Source organism: Melampsora larici-populina (assembly GCF_000204055.1).
Source record: "Melampsora larici-populina 98AG31 unplaced genomic scaffold MELLAscaffold_9, whole genome shotgun sequence".
NCBI lineage: Eukaryota > Fungi > Basidiomycota > Pucciniomycetes > Pucciniales > Melampsoraceae > Melampsora > Melampsora laricis-populina.
The window spans coordinates 1649748-1666109 of NW_006768773.1; the positions used below are offsets into that span (position 1 = coordinate 1649748).

A 16362-nucleotide genomic window follows, 5' to 3' on the forward strand; every position below is an offset into this window, starting at 1 on the left:
GACAAACTTGAAGTTCCTACTCAAGAAGATGTTTTAACTGCCATTCCTTTCCTGCCTGGAAATGCTAGTGGAATGACGGACGAGTGAATTTCATCACAAGTATTATTTTGTTGGATCTGTAATTCCTGTTATCTTTATCATCTTATCATCTTCATCATTTTATCAATTTATCAATTTATCAATTTATCAATTTATCATTTTATCATTTTATCAGTTTTATCTTTTCATGCGATTCATCCGCTTATCCGCTTATCCGCTTATCCGCTTCATCATTTTCATCATTTTTATCATTTTTATCATTTTTATCATTTTTATCATCTGTTGTCGTTATCTTTTATCATGGTATCATTCATGGTTATCTTTCATCACTACAGTATATTACAAATGTATTTTCCCTTAACTATGCTTTATTCGAAATTTTATATTAAAATTGCAACCAATCAAACCGAACTGCGATGAGCAATCTCGTGGGGTCAGCCGAGTTATCGTGGTTTGAAAAAACAACCCTTGGACATCCTAGGGTTCTCAATGTCCAAATTTCATCCAAAGGTCATCCACCGCTCAGCAGGCTGGATGCCCAATGGACGGCACGAGAGGATCCTTTGGGCATCGGTGCTGTGATTGCCCTTACAACAAACCATAACGACGTCCGAAGGATGTTGTTCCGCGCGTTCTGGGCTGCCCGATGGGACCCGCTCAGGCGTCTGGACTTCGGAGTCCGACGGACGTTTGTCCGTGTGCTGTGGGAGGACGTCCGTCACCCACCAAGAAAAATTGGACATCCGGTGGACATCCAACTGTCCTTGTGGTGTATATGTAATGTGCTGTACATGTGAGCTCTGTGACATTGGGTATCTAGTGACAGGGCTCGATCACTTCAAACTCCAATAAGCCAATGAGAACGCGCAAGCGATTACCATCACCAATCCTCAAGCCACAACAAAACCTCAACTTCAAAACTATCACTGATTCCACTTAGCCTGTCCCTTGAAAAACTTATAAGCGTATAGTCACGATGGAATGTTCATTTGGTATCACTGGTACGCAGAAATCATTGTTGGTCTGTGGTCTTGAAGTAACATAGTGTAAGGAAAACACTGACGCTATTGACTCATTCAGGCAAGGATTTTGTAATCTTGTTTGTTGTTGAACCCTGCTTGGAAGTACTAGAAGAACATTTACTAATATGTTTCAATATGCGATCTCATCCCATGTCTCTCGTAGTGCCTCCGACTCTTGTGCGAATCGTAGTATCGTCAAGATGAAAGCAGGAGAGGATAAGCAAAAAGTAGTTTCTAAACACGTAGTGATGGCTTACTCTGGAGAGCCTGGTGAGCTCTTTGAATCTGGTATTGTCACTCAGAAGAACCTTGGTCTCATTGACATTGTGAAATCTTTCAGGTGATACGGTCCAATTTGCTGAATACGTCGAACGTAACTTACGACTTTATGGTATCAGGTACTTCATACTTCCAATGACACAGTCTTTTGATTGTGAAATCTTCCTGACCAGACCTATCATCCCTCGGTCAACAGAAATCACGTAGAGCTTTTACCCCATGAGGCTGCATCTTGGACTCGTAATCAACTTGCCACTTCACTTAGGTCTCGTAAACCTTATTCAGTCAACATGTTACTCGGTGGTTACGACACAGCACGATCAGTACCAATGCTTTATTGGATCGACTATTTGGGTACGATGGCTGAAGTACCCTATGCGGCACATGGATATGGTGCCTATTTCTGTTTGAGTACGATGGATAGATTTCATAGCCCAGACATGAACCTTGAAGAAGGTCTTGCACTTCTCAAGCGATGCATTGATGAACTCAACACTCGATTCATTGCTAATCTTGGAAGTACGTATATATACCTCTTATAAGAGTACAAATATCTTGGTATACTCATTTATCTTTCTTTTTTGTCACTTTCTTAATTTCGCAGCATTCAAGATCAGGGTGGCTGATAAGGAGGGTGTTCGGGAAGTAACTCTGTAATATCTTTTGACGATGTAAAACAATTTTAGTTCCCCTTTGAAGTCTGCTCTCTGGGCCTCAAGTCTCAGTCGCTTTAGATCGTCTAGATGCATCCCAGTGACCAGAGATTGACATTTGCTTTAACAAAATGTGTCAGCTGTGTGTCTCAGAGACGTTTGCTACGAGAAAATCGCGTCAAGAATATAAATGATGTGCCCTCTGGGCTGTCACCGTTCCCGTTGGAAAAGACTGGCGAAAAGACTGCTAGGTCTCGTGTGTGTTCATGTCAACTCGGTGATGTGGCTCGTTGAGCTCCATCGTTGGAGATGCCGGTGCCCGACAAAAATCATTCGATAGATCCTTTAGTACAGCTCGCCACGAAAGTACATATATAACCAGAAGTATAGAGCCAGAATCAGTCTTGTAGAGCTAGAGCCGGTTTCAGTAGCACTTGACAGAGTATATCTTGTGGTGTGTAGCCAGGCTGCTGAAGTTATCTGGATCTGATCACCTAGAGATGGCCTAACATTCGAGTGGGTTGAGAAATACTTCCATGAGGTCCAGGAGGCCGTGATGATTCCTGAATGCAAACAAACAATTACGGGTATCATTGTTCCATAGAGTCTGCGTCTATATCTCTGAGATGAGAATTTTCGCGTAATTTCAAGATACATTCCCTCCAGCATACAAGCTTAGAGAGCAAACCAGCTGACCCGCTAAGCATCTGAGTTAGATGTCGGCTTATGAGTCAAACTGCTTAGTTGTACTGGGGAGAGCATTTGAAGTAGATTTAGAAGAGTCACGCCTGTGGGCACCATGGCGAAAATTTCAACCTGGTGCTCACGCGCCTGAAGATGATTTTCAGTTGGTCCTTCAGGAGAAAAGCTTGAGCTTGACCTGATGTTGTCACTGATGAAGCAATCAATCCGCACTTTGGAATATGTAAATTTCGAGCTGCTCGTTCTCCAGGTCTCACGACTCCCTCAGAAGATATTCAAGGCAAAGTACGTGACGGTGAAAGGGACTATTCATTCTCGTGGACGTCAGCTGAACTCAGCTGGAGAATGAATGCGGCAAATGCAAATACTACAGCAACACGCTGATGACTTCTCAGCTTATGCGCGCTATACCTCAGCTCAAAACTTGTAGATAAAAACAAGCCTGGTTGCTAGTTTTGGGATCTTCAGAATCATCACCCTAGAGAGTTCATCTACACACCATTCAAATCATTCACTACTTCTTATACGAAAAGTTCAAAAATGCTTTATAAAGACTTCGCTAACCCATCCACTCCTTCACAGCCTACTTTGGCAACTCGTCGCCGCGCTTCATCTCTACCAGAATTGCATGAGTTGCGTGCAAGACGAATCTCGTATGATTTCGATCCAGCTTATTATAGTCTGAGAGGAGACATAATAACATCAGAAGAGGTGTTTTTAACCGCGCAGTCTTCGCCCAACTCATCTTCAGACTATATACCACTAGCATCAATTGAGACACGTGAGGCGTTTGCAGCAATCGAACGAAATAGGATCTCTTCGAATTTGAATGATCAATTTAATGATTCCTTGATATATAGCGATGACTATATTCCTCTATGGTCAGTCCTTTTTGTATCATCAAAAGCTAATGTTCATTCACAAACATTTACGCATTTTTTTCATATGCAGTTCTTATAGACCACTCCGAACTTGGAAGCGTGTGAACGAAGTCCGTGAAGACCGCCCAAGTTCGCCTGATCACTTCTATGGATCTGACCAGACGCTTAGCCGACGTGAACAAATATTGAAGCTATTTCCAACGATCCCACCGCCACCACAGGTCCCTTTACCCTCACTTCCACCCCCTATCTTTCTTAGTGGTAGTGGGGCTGCAGAGATAGTTTGGAGATATCAGACTGAACCAGCCCTATCCCGAGCTCCATCACCACCTACAAGCTTACTCCGGAAAGCTTCAATTGGAACCTTTGGTGAACCTAGTGAGTAATCTTACGCTAAAATCTGTCCAACAGAAACCAAGAGGCGATATTTCAATCGAGCTCAACTTTTCGGGCTCTTTGTTGAATGATATACAGAACTTTCTCCTGCAAGAGCACTTAAACAATCTTCAGCATTTCTTAGACCAAGAACCATGTCAGGAAAATTGCTCAAAATGTTTAAATACGGTCGAGATTGAAATAAAAAGAAAAATGAAGGAGAGAAATAGAGATATTTTTGATGAATAGATTGTTTCTGGATAACATCTTTCTGTTGGGTCCATTGTTCTGGTTACTGGTGGAAATGAAATTTTAAAGTTGATCTTCTGAAATCCTTATTGTGAAAGGCTTACTGAAATTGATCGATCAGGTTTTATTAAGGTGAGAAAGCTGGCTCTATAATTTAGAAACTTTGAGTCATAATTTAATTTCTTTTTCAAGGGATGGTCAACTTGTGATGAATTGCATACACATTTCTAATCATCTTTTGTGTTCATAATCATCGACCTTTACATATTCACTGAAATTCTTAAGCCTTTATTAATGGGTTGACTCACACTCCTGATCATTTCTCAGAACATGATACGTTTATACTTATATCTACTGAGCTTCACATCATGCCAGATCTTCTCATCTTCTACACTTTTTTATCATTTAATGTGACGCCTTACCTCACAGATGTCTCATCATATCGCTATTCATACAAAAAGCACACAAGAGTCTGGTGATGACTGCCCAAAGACAAGGATGGCATCAAATGTGTAAGCACAAAGATTCAGCTAAGCTTACAATGACGCAGTAGTATAGGATGTACATATATACGACTTTCCAGAGCCACAGCTGAACAAAACTGAAGTAGAAGCCATGCTTTGAGAGCGCAGATGCCACCGCGCCATGGTAATAGTCAAGCTTGACAAAAGATTATGAGGGGCTGTGCCAGAGTACAATATACATTGCCCTTTTTCTCGCGAGTGTGCGCTTTAGTTCTCGCTGGATACAGGTCTTCAGTTTGACCAATACAGCCTGGTATCGTCTAGTGGTTAGGACACCAGGTTCTGATTCACCAGTACATCCTGGTGACCCCGGTTCAAACCCGGGTACCAGGTTTCTTTTTGCGTTCTGGACGGGGCATTGGGCTTTTCGGACCTTGCCAACAGCGAGGGAGGTTTTGTTTCGTAATGGGATTCCAGAAATCATCTTGATGATTACTTCGGTAACCTTTTGACATGATGAAATTTGACCGAACTGGTTGCACGATCGGTTTTGAGATCTTTTTGTATGTGCCCTAGATGCCCAGGTAAGCATCTGAGGCATGCACAACTTGGTATTTTGAGGTTGTGTGAAGTTACAGCTGAAAGAAAATAGGAATCCAACAACATTATCCTAACAACAGAAATTCTAAACAAAAAACAAGAGCTCAATTATCTTCGCCCCATCAGATTCAAAGAAGTGGATGATCATGATACAGTGTGATGAGCGGGGACGAAGAACCGATTGAAGTGGCATCCATTGGCCCAATGTGTTGTGCCAGATATATAACCCTCAGTGTTACTGAACCGAATGACGCGGTTGACTGTATCTTCCGAGACGGAAGCAATTGTTCATGATGTGTCGATGAATATGTGCCTCAAAAAAATCATTATGACCGGCGGAAACATTCAACTGGGTTACAAGTACCAATACCCTGCGATGGGGATGCTGAGGATATACTGGATTATATGTCCTAGAATGGTTGGAATGTAAGTGACGGGGAGTCGAGACGAAGCGTTGGGTATGTTGGATCTCCGAGTCTACCAAAGAATAAAACCTCACACGCTGATACGACCCAACCAACCCTTGAGTGCTTTCCAAGATAGGCGTTTGTAGACTCAGTTGAGAGACTACAAGAAGAATCGTCGAGAGTCAGAACTCACTTGTGAGCACTGAAATTCAGCTGGCCATGATCCAGGAAAGGTCTAGGATCCTTTGGTTTTTGAGTTACTTCACAGCTTGATGTTCTCAGTTTGGTGGTGAGCGAGTCTTTTGACATTGATGTAGAGCGGAGCTGGCCTCAAGGATTTCCCGAGTGTTGCCGTTTGGCTTCTTGATGACCAGTCTTTAAAGAAAAGTGTGAACAAGAATAAATCTTGACAATGAAGGATCTGGTGTGTCTGAATGCCTCCTGTCACTCTTAGGCTTTGACTCGAACGCAACTCAAGTGACTCTGACTATCTGGTCACCTTTCGCGGCGTCATCTTCGTATGCGTCCTCTTGAGGGGCATCGGACCTGTACACTGGGCCGACATTGATTCCTTTCTGGACACAATGAATAAGTATTGAAGCTCACAAAGCGGCCAAACTGATGACATCAGACCTCACACAATTCATAAGCCAACCACAATCAATCACGAGGAGATCACATATAGAGATTGTTGAGAAAAATGTTGACCCTCAATTTCGGGAAGCATTCTAATCGCTCACCAGTCACTGTGGGTCAAGATGGGATATAAAGAAAACTCGGCTCTTGGTGTCACTCTTCGAATTAGATAACAGTGCTTCGGAATTGTGAAAATAACACTTTATTTATATCCTCAGAGGTTCTGTTGCCAGAAACTAATCCCCTGTACAAAGAATTCAGAGACCAGCGGTATGATTTATATATTGAACGCGCTGGTCATTGTCTGTGAGCTTGAGGCTGAGCTTTGTGAATATATGTGCTTTTCGTCTTTTTACCTTTTCGGCCGTTTGCTATATTCACACTATTAATAATTGAGTTGGTGTTAGACTTGCACCCGTGAATCGATGCAAACATTCCAGCTCCAGTCCAAGGCGTTATTGCTCCTAAAACAAGACTGATGCAATATTGATCAAATGTTGTGGACCCATATAATGTACTGCAACACTTGTCAGATTGAAAAACATTCACGATTGAATGCCTTCTGCTCAAGCTTGCTGGCCCATTAGGCTTGGAACTATCACTTAGATCTTTCCAAATATAAATGATGGCCGAAAATCAAACCTATCAAGGATCCATCCTTGGGTTCAGGATCTTTTGGGGCTGATGACACAGTCGCGAATATAGAAAGCCACTTAGTTATCCAAAGTGGAAAAACTAGGTAGATATTGCACTTACAACGCGTGTCTTTAATCTCAAGTTCACTTTTATGAGTGGGCGGACAGCTTGTGGGCGTGATTTGACGTCGTTTGCTAAGCCTGACCGGAATGACAGATGAGGCCAAACAAGAGAAGGGATGTACGAAGAGTCCTCAAGAGGTCGGGACGGTAATGGTTCAGACCCATCGCGTCTAAGCCCAGAAACCTCCACGATGCGTGAGGCACAAGTTGGCTACGGGAATGGAATCTGAATATGCTCGGTTACACGAGATAATCAAAATGCTTTGTCTTCATTCCTGCAAAGGCTGCAAGTAGTATATATATAGACTCGAGCTCTCATCATCCCACAGTCGATCATACAGAAGTACTAACTACAAGTCGTAAAATTGGAAAGTGTGATATATATGATAACTAACGATTCGTGAAATCGAGTGATCCAGAGTGTCATGATGTCCGACGTGTTTGTGTCCCAGCGATAACCGACCCACGACAGTAAGAGCTCGAAGGACATCGAAAGCACATCGAGATACGAGACCGTGATATCGAATACGGCATTGGAAGCATCAATCAGAAGCGGAAGTGAACTTTGAAGCTTTGATTTCGTCTTTCGCGTCTCAATTCAAAAGGAGGCTATCTAGTGCATCCGGGTGTGGTTCGCCGTGTCATCTGGAACTAAGAGCGAATGTGTATCTTCCGATAATAAGGTGGGGTCCACCGTCAAATTTGATAGTTGATTTGAACGCTCCTCTGAAGAAGAGTACGCGCAAGCCCATAATAAATGACGAATACAAACAATCAGATCTAGTTTGAATCTGAGCAGGGAGATATGATATCTTCAACTTACTCCGAGTAATCTCGACCACATCCCGAACAATTCCGAGAAAGCAGTGCCGGAGAGGTTTAGAGAATGTGTGATAATCTAGTCGTGTGAGCACTTCACTAACATCGACTGAAAACGTAGTTCCTTCAAACTCCATGGGTACATCGATGGTTTTCTTCTTCTTAATCAAAGAGTCTTGATCACCATCAGATCCCTTAGTGGGCCGACCGCGTTTGCGTTTGGGTGATGTGGAAGCGTTCGAGTCAACGATTGATTTACGTGGCCTTCCTCGGCCTCGCTTGACAGGCGTATCAGCGGAATCCGGCTTGGATGTGGGTTCAGATGTGAATTTTACTGATGATGGGTCTATTGACATATTCGAAGTAGTAGTAAGTGATCGATTTGTAGAGTGCTTGGTGACTTCAGCTGGTTTATCGCAGACTGAGAGATCAGGGTGAATCAAAGAAGCGGAATCATAATGTATGCATGATGTGCATCGGGAGTTTAAGTCAAGCCGGTACCGAGTATACATGTGTCAAGAGCATCCACTGATGATCCAGATTCCACAGCAGAGTCATGCATGATGCGGGTGTGTGACAATGTGGGTCGTGAATCAATTATCAGACACATGTAAAGGATCACCCTGACGTGCCTGACGTACCTGACGTGCCTGACGTGCATGCAGATGCTGCAGAACAACCTCAGCAATACCATGCTCTTACGAGGGCTGTGACAAACAAAAGCCTGTAGGTTTTCATGCTCAAGGAGACGAACTTTGAGCGTCTTTTTGAGTATTGTTAACTTCAGAAAAGTTTGTTCAGTTGTCCCGCGAGTCTTGACAAGGTGCACCGACGGCTTCCATACGCAAGAGGACGGGTGTGGTTAAGAGAACAAGTTTTTTGAAGTTGGGGGTCAGGAAACAAAGATCGGGAGGATCGAAAGTTGGAACTCACACAAGGTGACCGTAGGAATCTTGATGAGGAGATGTCAAAACAAGCAAATTGTAGGTCCCAGGAAGGGCTTGTTCAAGCTAAGTCCCAGGATAATCCCAGCGTTCAAAATTATTACAGAAATCGTGTGAGCGCTTCTGAATATGACTCAATCAAAGGGCACCGTCATGATTTGGTCTAGAATTATTGAATGAAATCCAAAACATTGCCATAGCCCGACGAATTCAAAAGTAACAACAATACAAAGAAGTGAGAAATCAAAAACAAAGAAAATCTCGAGAAAGAGTGCCATACCTTACACCCTTTTCACCTTCAAAAACACACAACATATCAAAAGGAAAGGAAAGAAGATATGTATGTATATAGAATGGCGCTTATAAAGGAAACCGTTTGACCGGAAAGTAAGAGAACCGGAAGACGGTTGACCCAGTGCGTAGTCCCTCATTTCATGTCGAGAAGTTGAATACATGGACTGTGACTACGCGTTGACCATTCTTCAACTTGGAATCTGAAGCCAGTCAAAAATGAGACGCTCGAAGTGTGCGGTAGAGGTAGAGTTGTTATTCTGCAACACAAGGTAAATAGTCATCTTGGTGAGTCGAAGAATGCAACTTGCTTGATGGTGGTCTGTACCTCACATCTTTGGTGTGTCATGTAGACACCGTTTTGACTATTGACTATAATCATTCTATTTGACCCATTGATGTATTTGTGCAGGTTTTTCAATTTGAAGGGTCTTTCATCTTTTTTTTTTGGAGGACTGACCAGTTCTTTGGCAGCTACGATTACCAAGCTCCCTCGCTCATGAGTCGCCGAGGTCGTGAGGGAGCTTGATAAGTTCGCTTGCCAACTATCTTTGCTTGAACTTACCAAAGTGCATCCTTGATCAAATTCCTACCAAAACCAAGCCAAACTAATGGGAAAGAAAGTAATTATACTGGGAAAGCCTCTGTGGATATAATCGAACAACAAATGGAAAAAAACTCGTTAGGCGACGATAGGATAGCACTCTTTTTTGTAGCAGTTGATCAAGAAACTTCGATCAGATGGTGAATGTCAGAGATCTTGGGTCAGAGTTGACGGGATGGATCATATGAATATGATGCTTTACGTTTTTTTTTCGCGTCGTTTGTAGCAAAGTAATGCATAATCATTTCACGAAAAATGAGAATTGTCATTTAGCCCGGGCTACTTTGCAAGTCTAGCTTTCCACAACACCGAAGTGTTTCCCAAGATATGGGCGAGTTTGATGGCAATGTTATTTGCAGGACATCATGATGGTTTGATTCCGAATCCTGCGCTTTTCTATGGCATCTCATTGATCACTACCAGTGTTTAGCTCGTTATATGCGCTGATTAATGAAATTGTTCTGAAGGAGATATGGATTTTTGTTTTTCAATGAATAAAAAGGCAGCTTTGTTGTTGAACTTGAAGGTCACTCAGCCAAAAACCTCACAGCGCTTCCTTCCTTCTTGATTTCTTAAATCTCTTTACTCAATCTCAACTTTGGCTTGCTCTTGACCACTTTTACCTTTGCAATCACCTTTACGTCGGTAATTTCCTCTTTACCTTCAATCATCACTTTCAAGATAGTCTTTATACTCATATTGACTTGACTCTAATTCGATATCTTCAATTTGTGTCAACAGTAGGACATTTATTGTTCAATCATGTCCTTCGATTCACAATTTGACTTAGATTTGTACCTTGAACCCTACTATCATCAATCGTGAGTGCTTCTTCTGGCTTCTGTCTAGCTTTCGGTCATCTCGCCGAGCAGGGCGATCAAGTTGAAGTGTTCATGTTCCAAGCATTGATATATCTTCTTCTGGCTCGTAGCCTTTCAGCCCTTGACATCCAAAGCGAACATCCAATCTCATTTGCTTCACAATATGCTCCTTCGCAAGAGAAGTTGATGCCTTCACTATTCGAATCTCTCAACCCAGATCAACCTGGTCAGAACACCGGGGAATATCCCATCCTTGGTCATCTATTGAGTCCGCAGTCTTGGACAAATTCTTTCAATCTGGTCAACCTCAAACAACCAGATCTCATTGAGAGCTCACTACAACACCCCGGCCTCACTTCCCCAAGTCTTGAAGATGAGAATCTTCACTCGCTCACAAACGAAGTGGACGTGGTACTTTCTGCAAATAATCAAGTAGCAAGCTCGCCAATGAAGGGGAAGCGAAAGAGGTCCGCAAGTAGTGAAAACTTGGAGGTTTTTCAAGGTCTTACAACTTGCGAGACATACAAGATCTTCGAGTGCAAACTCGATCCAAATTGCTTTCAAAAATTTAACCGTGCTGAACATCTTGCTAGGCACGAAAGGTGTGGTTTCATTTCATCATTCTGTGTTATGTGACTCAATTTTCTGAAAATATATTTGATTTGATCTCTTTTAGGAAGCATACAAAAGAAAAACCCTTCAAGTGTCACTGTCCAAAGGCATTCAGTCGTTTAGATAACTGGAGGTAAGAACAATTTCAGTACCAATAACGAAGACCTTGAAGACTTTAACTTACTCTGATTTGATGTTCTAGACAACACAAACAGGCTGCTCACAAGCTTACTCCAGTGGCAAACGCAGAGCAGGAAAAACTTCTGATGCAAGTTCAGAAAGACTTGCAACGGTTAAACAAGTTGAGAATAGCGACGATCGTTGCTGAAACAAGACCAGTGCAGATCCCCACGACAAAAAAAGCGAAAGCTGCTCCAACCCAAGAAAGGAAGCGGGAAACGAAGAAGGCTCCATCGTTAAGCTTATCGCACGAAGCCAGCGGGCCGTCGAAAGTGCCATTTCAACCACCCGAGCCACCTTGCATAGATCTTCCACAGCTTCACCCTTACACTATAGTACCGGCTTTAGAATCCTATGATTTTTCAACTTCACCGTGTTCCAGTCATAGTCAAGGCTTCCCAAGCAATGCGACCGATCTGTCGGTATACTCATTTGGTATAGGATCAAGCAACTCAGATTTCACGCCGCAGGCCACCTATTCCACTCCCCGTGACTTCTCCACAAGTCCTTACTCAACCCCTATGGACTTCAATCGGGTGATCTCTTTCGAAGATATGCTTCATTCTAGCACGACACCTGTTCCTCAACTTTCCAGTTCTTTACCAGGCATTCATCCTGGACCTTCCTTTTCATCACTGGAACCGTTTTATTTCTATTCTAATCCTATTGAACCTTTTCCTTATGATCCTTCAACATTTGTACCTTCTCGTTCCTCAGTCCATTTCTCTGATTCTTCTGATGAACCTCTGAGTCTAAGTTATGTAAATCATTCATCTTCCTTGTAGTTATCAGTCCTCTTTTTCTTGTTTATCGCTAATAAAGCTTGTATTCCTGTCTCCTCTGCATTGAAAAGTTATTTTGTCCTCCAATTTGATGGGATGCCATAAGCTGTCATAAGAACTTCATCATGACTGTTCCTGTTTCACCTGTCTCAGTTGACGTAACACTCATAAGGGCCCAATGAGAAGCTGTCCTTTTTTCGTTACGATGGCTCTTAGGTGACATATCTCATGGACATGATATTTTCGAACCTTCGCACAATTCAAGAATGATCTTCCACTTCTGTTTTGATCATGGCTGGCTTTGTTAACCGCCGCATAGTGATCTCGTCCCTATCAGGAGCTGATTGTGTGTCTCTGGGCTTCCAAACAACACAACAACTGACGGGCGCATATGTAATATCATTCAGTTCATGTTCAAATGCTCGTCAGTGAATTTCATTCTTTCGTTCATGCACCAAATCATCACTGCTAAATCACTCAAGTCATGATTTTGAAATCTATCTATATATATAGTAGCAACATTTCTTGATACCCGTTTATTTCCCAGTTGTTTCCTCTACGGTTTTCCCACCACAAAGAACCCATCAAAAGAAATTCTACTAATAAAAAGCTACAGAGACGATGTAACAAGAAAAAGATAATACCCGAGAAAATGTGATGAGATTAGTTTTAAGAATCAAAGACTTAAACATAATCTCCTGGGTTCCAACCTCCTCTTAGAGTTTGACCGATCTGAAAACTTGTTCGACGTTGTTGTTTAGATGATACTCGACCTAAACATTTACAGAAATCCACATCAGATCAAGCACGAGAGATTTGGAGAAAAAAAAGGTCAAGAGAATGGAAACCTACCACCAGTGGTTCTCATCTCTTGACAAACAAATGCATTAGGTGCTCCTAACCATTCATCAAAATGATATTTACCTCCTGCTTCACGACTAGGTTCAACATCATCACCTGATCCGAATAAATCTAAAGCTAATTTAGTATGTGATACACCTGCATACGTTGTGATACAACGTGGATTGACAAGGATACGTGCTGGACTGAAATCCGAATTCGGTACTTCTTTCACTTTCGGTTTCGATTGATTTGTAACTTGTTCTTTTTTACCATTCGGCCCAGGGGAGGAAGTCACTGTCTTTCTCTTTATAACTTTCTTTCCCTTCTTCTTTTTTTTTGAATCCTTTTCTTCTTCTTTCTTTGAATCGCTCTTTCCTTCTTCTTTCTTTGATTCCTTCTTTTCTTCTTCTTTCTTTTCATCCTTGATGATCTCATCTCGTTTTTTCTTTTCTTGTCCTTTCGGTAATGGTTTCCCACCCACCGCCTTTTCTTCTTTATTCGTCACTCCTGTTACCTCTTGTTCGGCTTGTTCCATTTGTTTCTTCTTTTCTTCTTCTTTTTCTTCTCCTGCTGTTAAATCTCTTCCTGCTCCTACTCCATCTGTTTTATCAAAATCAGCTTGTGGTAAATGTTCATTATCAACCAAATCTACGTTTCCTTGTTGTTTTTCTTCTTGAATTATGTCAGTTTTCTTTTCATCTACAATCGGTTTAGTAGGTGTTTCAAGAACATTCTCTTCTACAGGTATTGATAATCGAGGTGAAATGACTCTAATTAATTCTTCCATTTCTTTCGATACACCTCTAGGTTGACCTGATTTTTCACGTTGTTTGGCTTCTCTAGCTGTTTCCTTGACTCCTTCTTGAGCTGCCATAAGCCAAATATCACGACAGAAATGCATTTGACTTGAATCCATACAAGGTCCTTCAGACCAAACAGGAGATTTACCAGCGCCAGCCGCAGTGATATTAAAGACCCCATCAATTGATGATCGATATTTGATTCCAGCGTAATAGGTAGTCGCAGGGTCAACGATATGAGATCCTGATTCACAACAGAAAACTTGAAAGGGTAAATGTTGATTGTAACGTGATGCACTGGCTGCATCACGAGGTGGAGCTTCGCTGAGAGGCGAAGTAGATTTGGATCCTCTGAACAGATTTCCGTCTAAATCACGTGTACGCCAGCTGATGATGAGAAAACCGAATTAAAGGAGTGATCAGAAAACCGATGAAAGATTTGAATTGATGTAGAATGACTCACCGATCATTGTAAATGAAAAACCCATTATGTTCTTTCCAATCCATACTACAGACCATTGTTGCTTGATTCATAAGACTGATCCTTAGAGTCTCTAGTAAGTCATTAGGACAAGTGAAGCCTTTAAGCCAAATCACCCTTGAAAACGTCACTTTTCGTCTTTCATATAATTCAAAGAGAGGTTCGAGTGCCAAGTTTCGAGTATAAGCTTCTTCTAATGGATAATAAGATGCAGCCGGATCTTCAGTCATAGGAGGTAAACGTCTAATTCTAAAAGGAATCCCTAAGATCAACATCACAGCCTCTGCCAGATCACAAAGAAATGGAGTTGAATCTGATGAAGCATAATCTACAATCGAAACAAAGATAGTTTGAGTTCCGACTTTCTTGGAACTTTGAACAATGGCAGCTAATTGATCTATAAAGAAATGATCAGCTGAATGAACTACTAAAGCAAAAAAATATCTCATTCCAGGTTTCGAAAGATCAGCATAAGGATCTTCATCATCACTTGCAAACGGTCTAGTAAGTGTTGTACAAGCTGCTGCGGCCCAACCATTAAATGATAATAATTCTTCGACTGTTCCTTTGATGACTTGTTCATCTAAATGAATCGTTTCAGGTGCACTTGCAAATGGTAATTGAAACCTTTGCCAAAAATCTTCCATACCAGTTTGAATATCTAAATCAAATAAATCTTTACCATCTTCTCTATTGATTCTAGATTGAAGAAATGGATATTTTTGAGGATTTAAAGCGGTTGAAGCAAGTGGTGTGCCTATGGTGATACGTTCGAATACATTTGCTATAGCTATTTCAGAATGAGCAGAGGTTTTAGTTGACTAGAAAAGAAAGATGAACCAAAAGTTAGTGAGAAGGTTTTTCCCATGATCGGTCAAGAGTTTCAGTTTTAGATTTACCTTTGAAGGAAAGAAGATAGATTTGATGAACCAGATTGCGATTAGAGAACCGATGATACGAAGAGTGAGTCTTTGATTTGAAGTGATAGCCATGAAGAAATCGATTGAAAACACATTCAAGAAGTTCAAGTGACCAAATCAAATTCACACTGAAACTCAAAGTGGTGCAACCCTATCACACTCAATTTGACTTCACACCACAACACACTATCGATTTCTTTAATCACACTTCATCACTTCTCTCTTGTGAGCACCTATCTACCACTTTCAACCCGAGCTATACTTACTCAAACCAACATGAAACACTTCTTTGCAGTTTGATTGGATTATTGTGGATGTACTTCTTGAATCACAAGACTGGCAATAGCTATCCAAGAGATCCTCATGTTTCACAAGTCAATCACAGGGGGGATCAATGATGATATGTTGTATGTCCGATGAAGAAACACATAAGTGATAGGTATCAGTGACATCCAACACTGTCAGTCAAATCCCATTTCAGATTCAGCGCTTCAGCTTCAACTTCAACTTGGGTTCTCAACTTTCCAAAATGCTGCAAATCTTTCCGGCAGCAATTTCAACTTGCTTTACATCAATCCTCAACACATCTCACAACATCCGACCTTCAATCAACCAAATCGTACGAGGTCAAATCCGATGTCGTGGTGATCTAGCACCACGTAAATTTAAATATCGAAAAGCATTTAAAGGTCGATTACCGATACGAACAGGTGGTTCAACTGTAGCAACTACATTAGAACATGGAGATTTTGGTCTTAGAGCACTTGAACCATGTAGACTGAGTGCCAAAACACTTCAATCTTGTGAAACGGCTATTAAGAAAGCCATCAAATCGGCTAAAGGTGCAAAGTGTTATTTGAGAGTGTTTCCTGATTTACCGGTTTGTGTTAAAGGAAATGAGACTAGGATGGGTAAAGGAAAAGGTCCATTTGAATTCTGGGCTTGTCGGTATGTTTGATTCTTGATTATGATTCATTGAATCTTACATTTTTTTTAGATTGAACCGGAATTGATGTGATGGAATCCACTTTTTTCTATCTTTTGATCTTCAGTGTACCTGTTGGTAGAGTTTTGTTTGAAGTGGGAGGAGGTCGGATTCAAAAGGAATTAGCTTTTGCTGCACTTCAACATGCCAAACCTCGTTTACCAATCAAAACCGAATTCATCGATCGTGATTCGAAAGCTAGACTTGGAAATCTT

General features: G+C 41.6%; 7 protein-coding genes across 7 annotated transcripts; 5 read left to right on the forward strand and 2 right to left on the reverse strand.

Annotated features, from left to right (window-relative positions):
- Positions 1 to 1015: 1015 nt before the first annotated feature.
- MELLADRAFT_52069 (uncharacterized protein) lies at positions 1016 to 1997 on the forward strand (the record flags this gene model as incomplete). Its single annotated transcript, XM_007407472.1, has 6 exons — positions 1016 to 1040; positions 1120 to 1138; positions 1225 to 1331; positions 1402 to 1459; positions 1537 to 1859; positions 1945 to 1997. 6 exons carry the CDS (start codon positions 1016 to 1018, stop codon positions 1995 to 1997), a joined length of 585 nt encoding a protein of 194 aa, XP_007407534.1.
- A 1238-nt stretch (positions 1998 to 3235) lies between these two features.
- On the forward strand, positions 3236 to 4151 carry MELLADRAFT_104492 (uncharacterized protein; the record flags this gene model as incomplete). The annotated part of the gene is made up of 3 exons (XM_007407473.1): positions 3236 to 3576; positions 3647 to 3954; positions 4051 to 4151. The coding sequence occupies 3 exons, from the start codon at positions 3236 to 3238 to the stop codon at positions 4149 to 4151; spliced, it is 750 nt and encodes a 249-aa protein (XP_007407535.1).
- A 3527-nt stretch (positions 4152 to 7678) lies between these two features.
- On the reverse strand, positions 7679 to 8396 carry MELLADRAFT_61432 (uncharacterized protein; the record flags this gene model as incomplete). Its single annotated transcript, XM_007407515.1, has 2 exons — positions 7679 to 7791; positions 7889 to 8396. The coding sequence occupies 2 exons, from the start codon at positions 8394 to 8396 to the stop codon at positions 7679 to 7681; spliced, it is 621 nt and encodes a 206-aa protein (XP_007407577.1).
- A 942-nt stretch (positions 8397 to 9338) lies between these two features.
- On the forward strand, positions 9339 to 10153 carry MELLADRAFT_104494 (uncharacterized protein; the record flags this gene model as incomplete). Its single annotated transcript, XM_007407474.1, has 3 exons — positions 9339 to 9391; positions 9690 to 9863; positions 9997 to 10153. The coding sequence occupies 3 exons, from the start codon at positions 9339 to 9341 to the stop codon at positions 10151 to 10153; spliced, it is 384 nt and encodes a 127-aa protein (XP_007407536.1).
- A 332-nt stretch (positions 10154 to 10485) lies between these two features.
- Positions 10486 to 12121, forward strand: MELLADRAFT_61433 (uncharacterized protein; the record flags this gene model as incomplete). Its single annotated transcript, XM_007407475.1, has 4 exons — positions 10486 to 10517; positions 10550 to 11146; positions 11221 to 11289; positions 11359 to 12121. The coding sequence occupies 4 exons, from the start codon at positions 10486 to 10488 to the stop codon at positions 12119 to 12121; spliced, it is 1461 nt and encodes a 486-aa protein (XP_007407537.1).
- A 681-nt stretch (positions 12122 to 12802) lies between these two features.
- MELLADRAFT_96447 (uncharacterized protein) lies at positions 12803 to 15234 on the reverse strand (the record flags this gene model as incomplete). The annotated part of the gene is made up of 4 exons (XM_007407514.1): positions 12803 to 12891; positions 12971 to 14148; positions 14225 to 15063; positions 15142 to 15234. The coding sequence occupies 4 exons, from the start codon at positions 15232 to 15234 to the stop codon at positions 12803 to 12805; spliced, it is 2199 nt and encodes a 732-aa protein (XP_007407576.1).
- A 556-nt stretch (positions 15235 to 15790) lies between these two features.
- On the forward strand, positions 15791 to 16362 carry MELLADRAFT_28923 (uncharacterized protein; the record flags this gene model as incomplete). The annotated part of the gene is made up of 2 exons (XM_007407476.1): positions 15791 to 16110; positions 16215 to 16362. Coding segments are annotated over 2 exons (468 nt in total), but the record flags the coding sequence as incomplete, so codon positions are not given.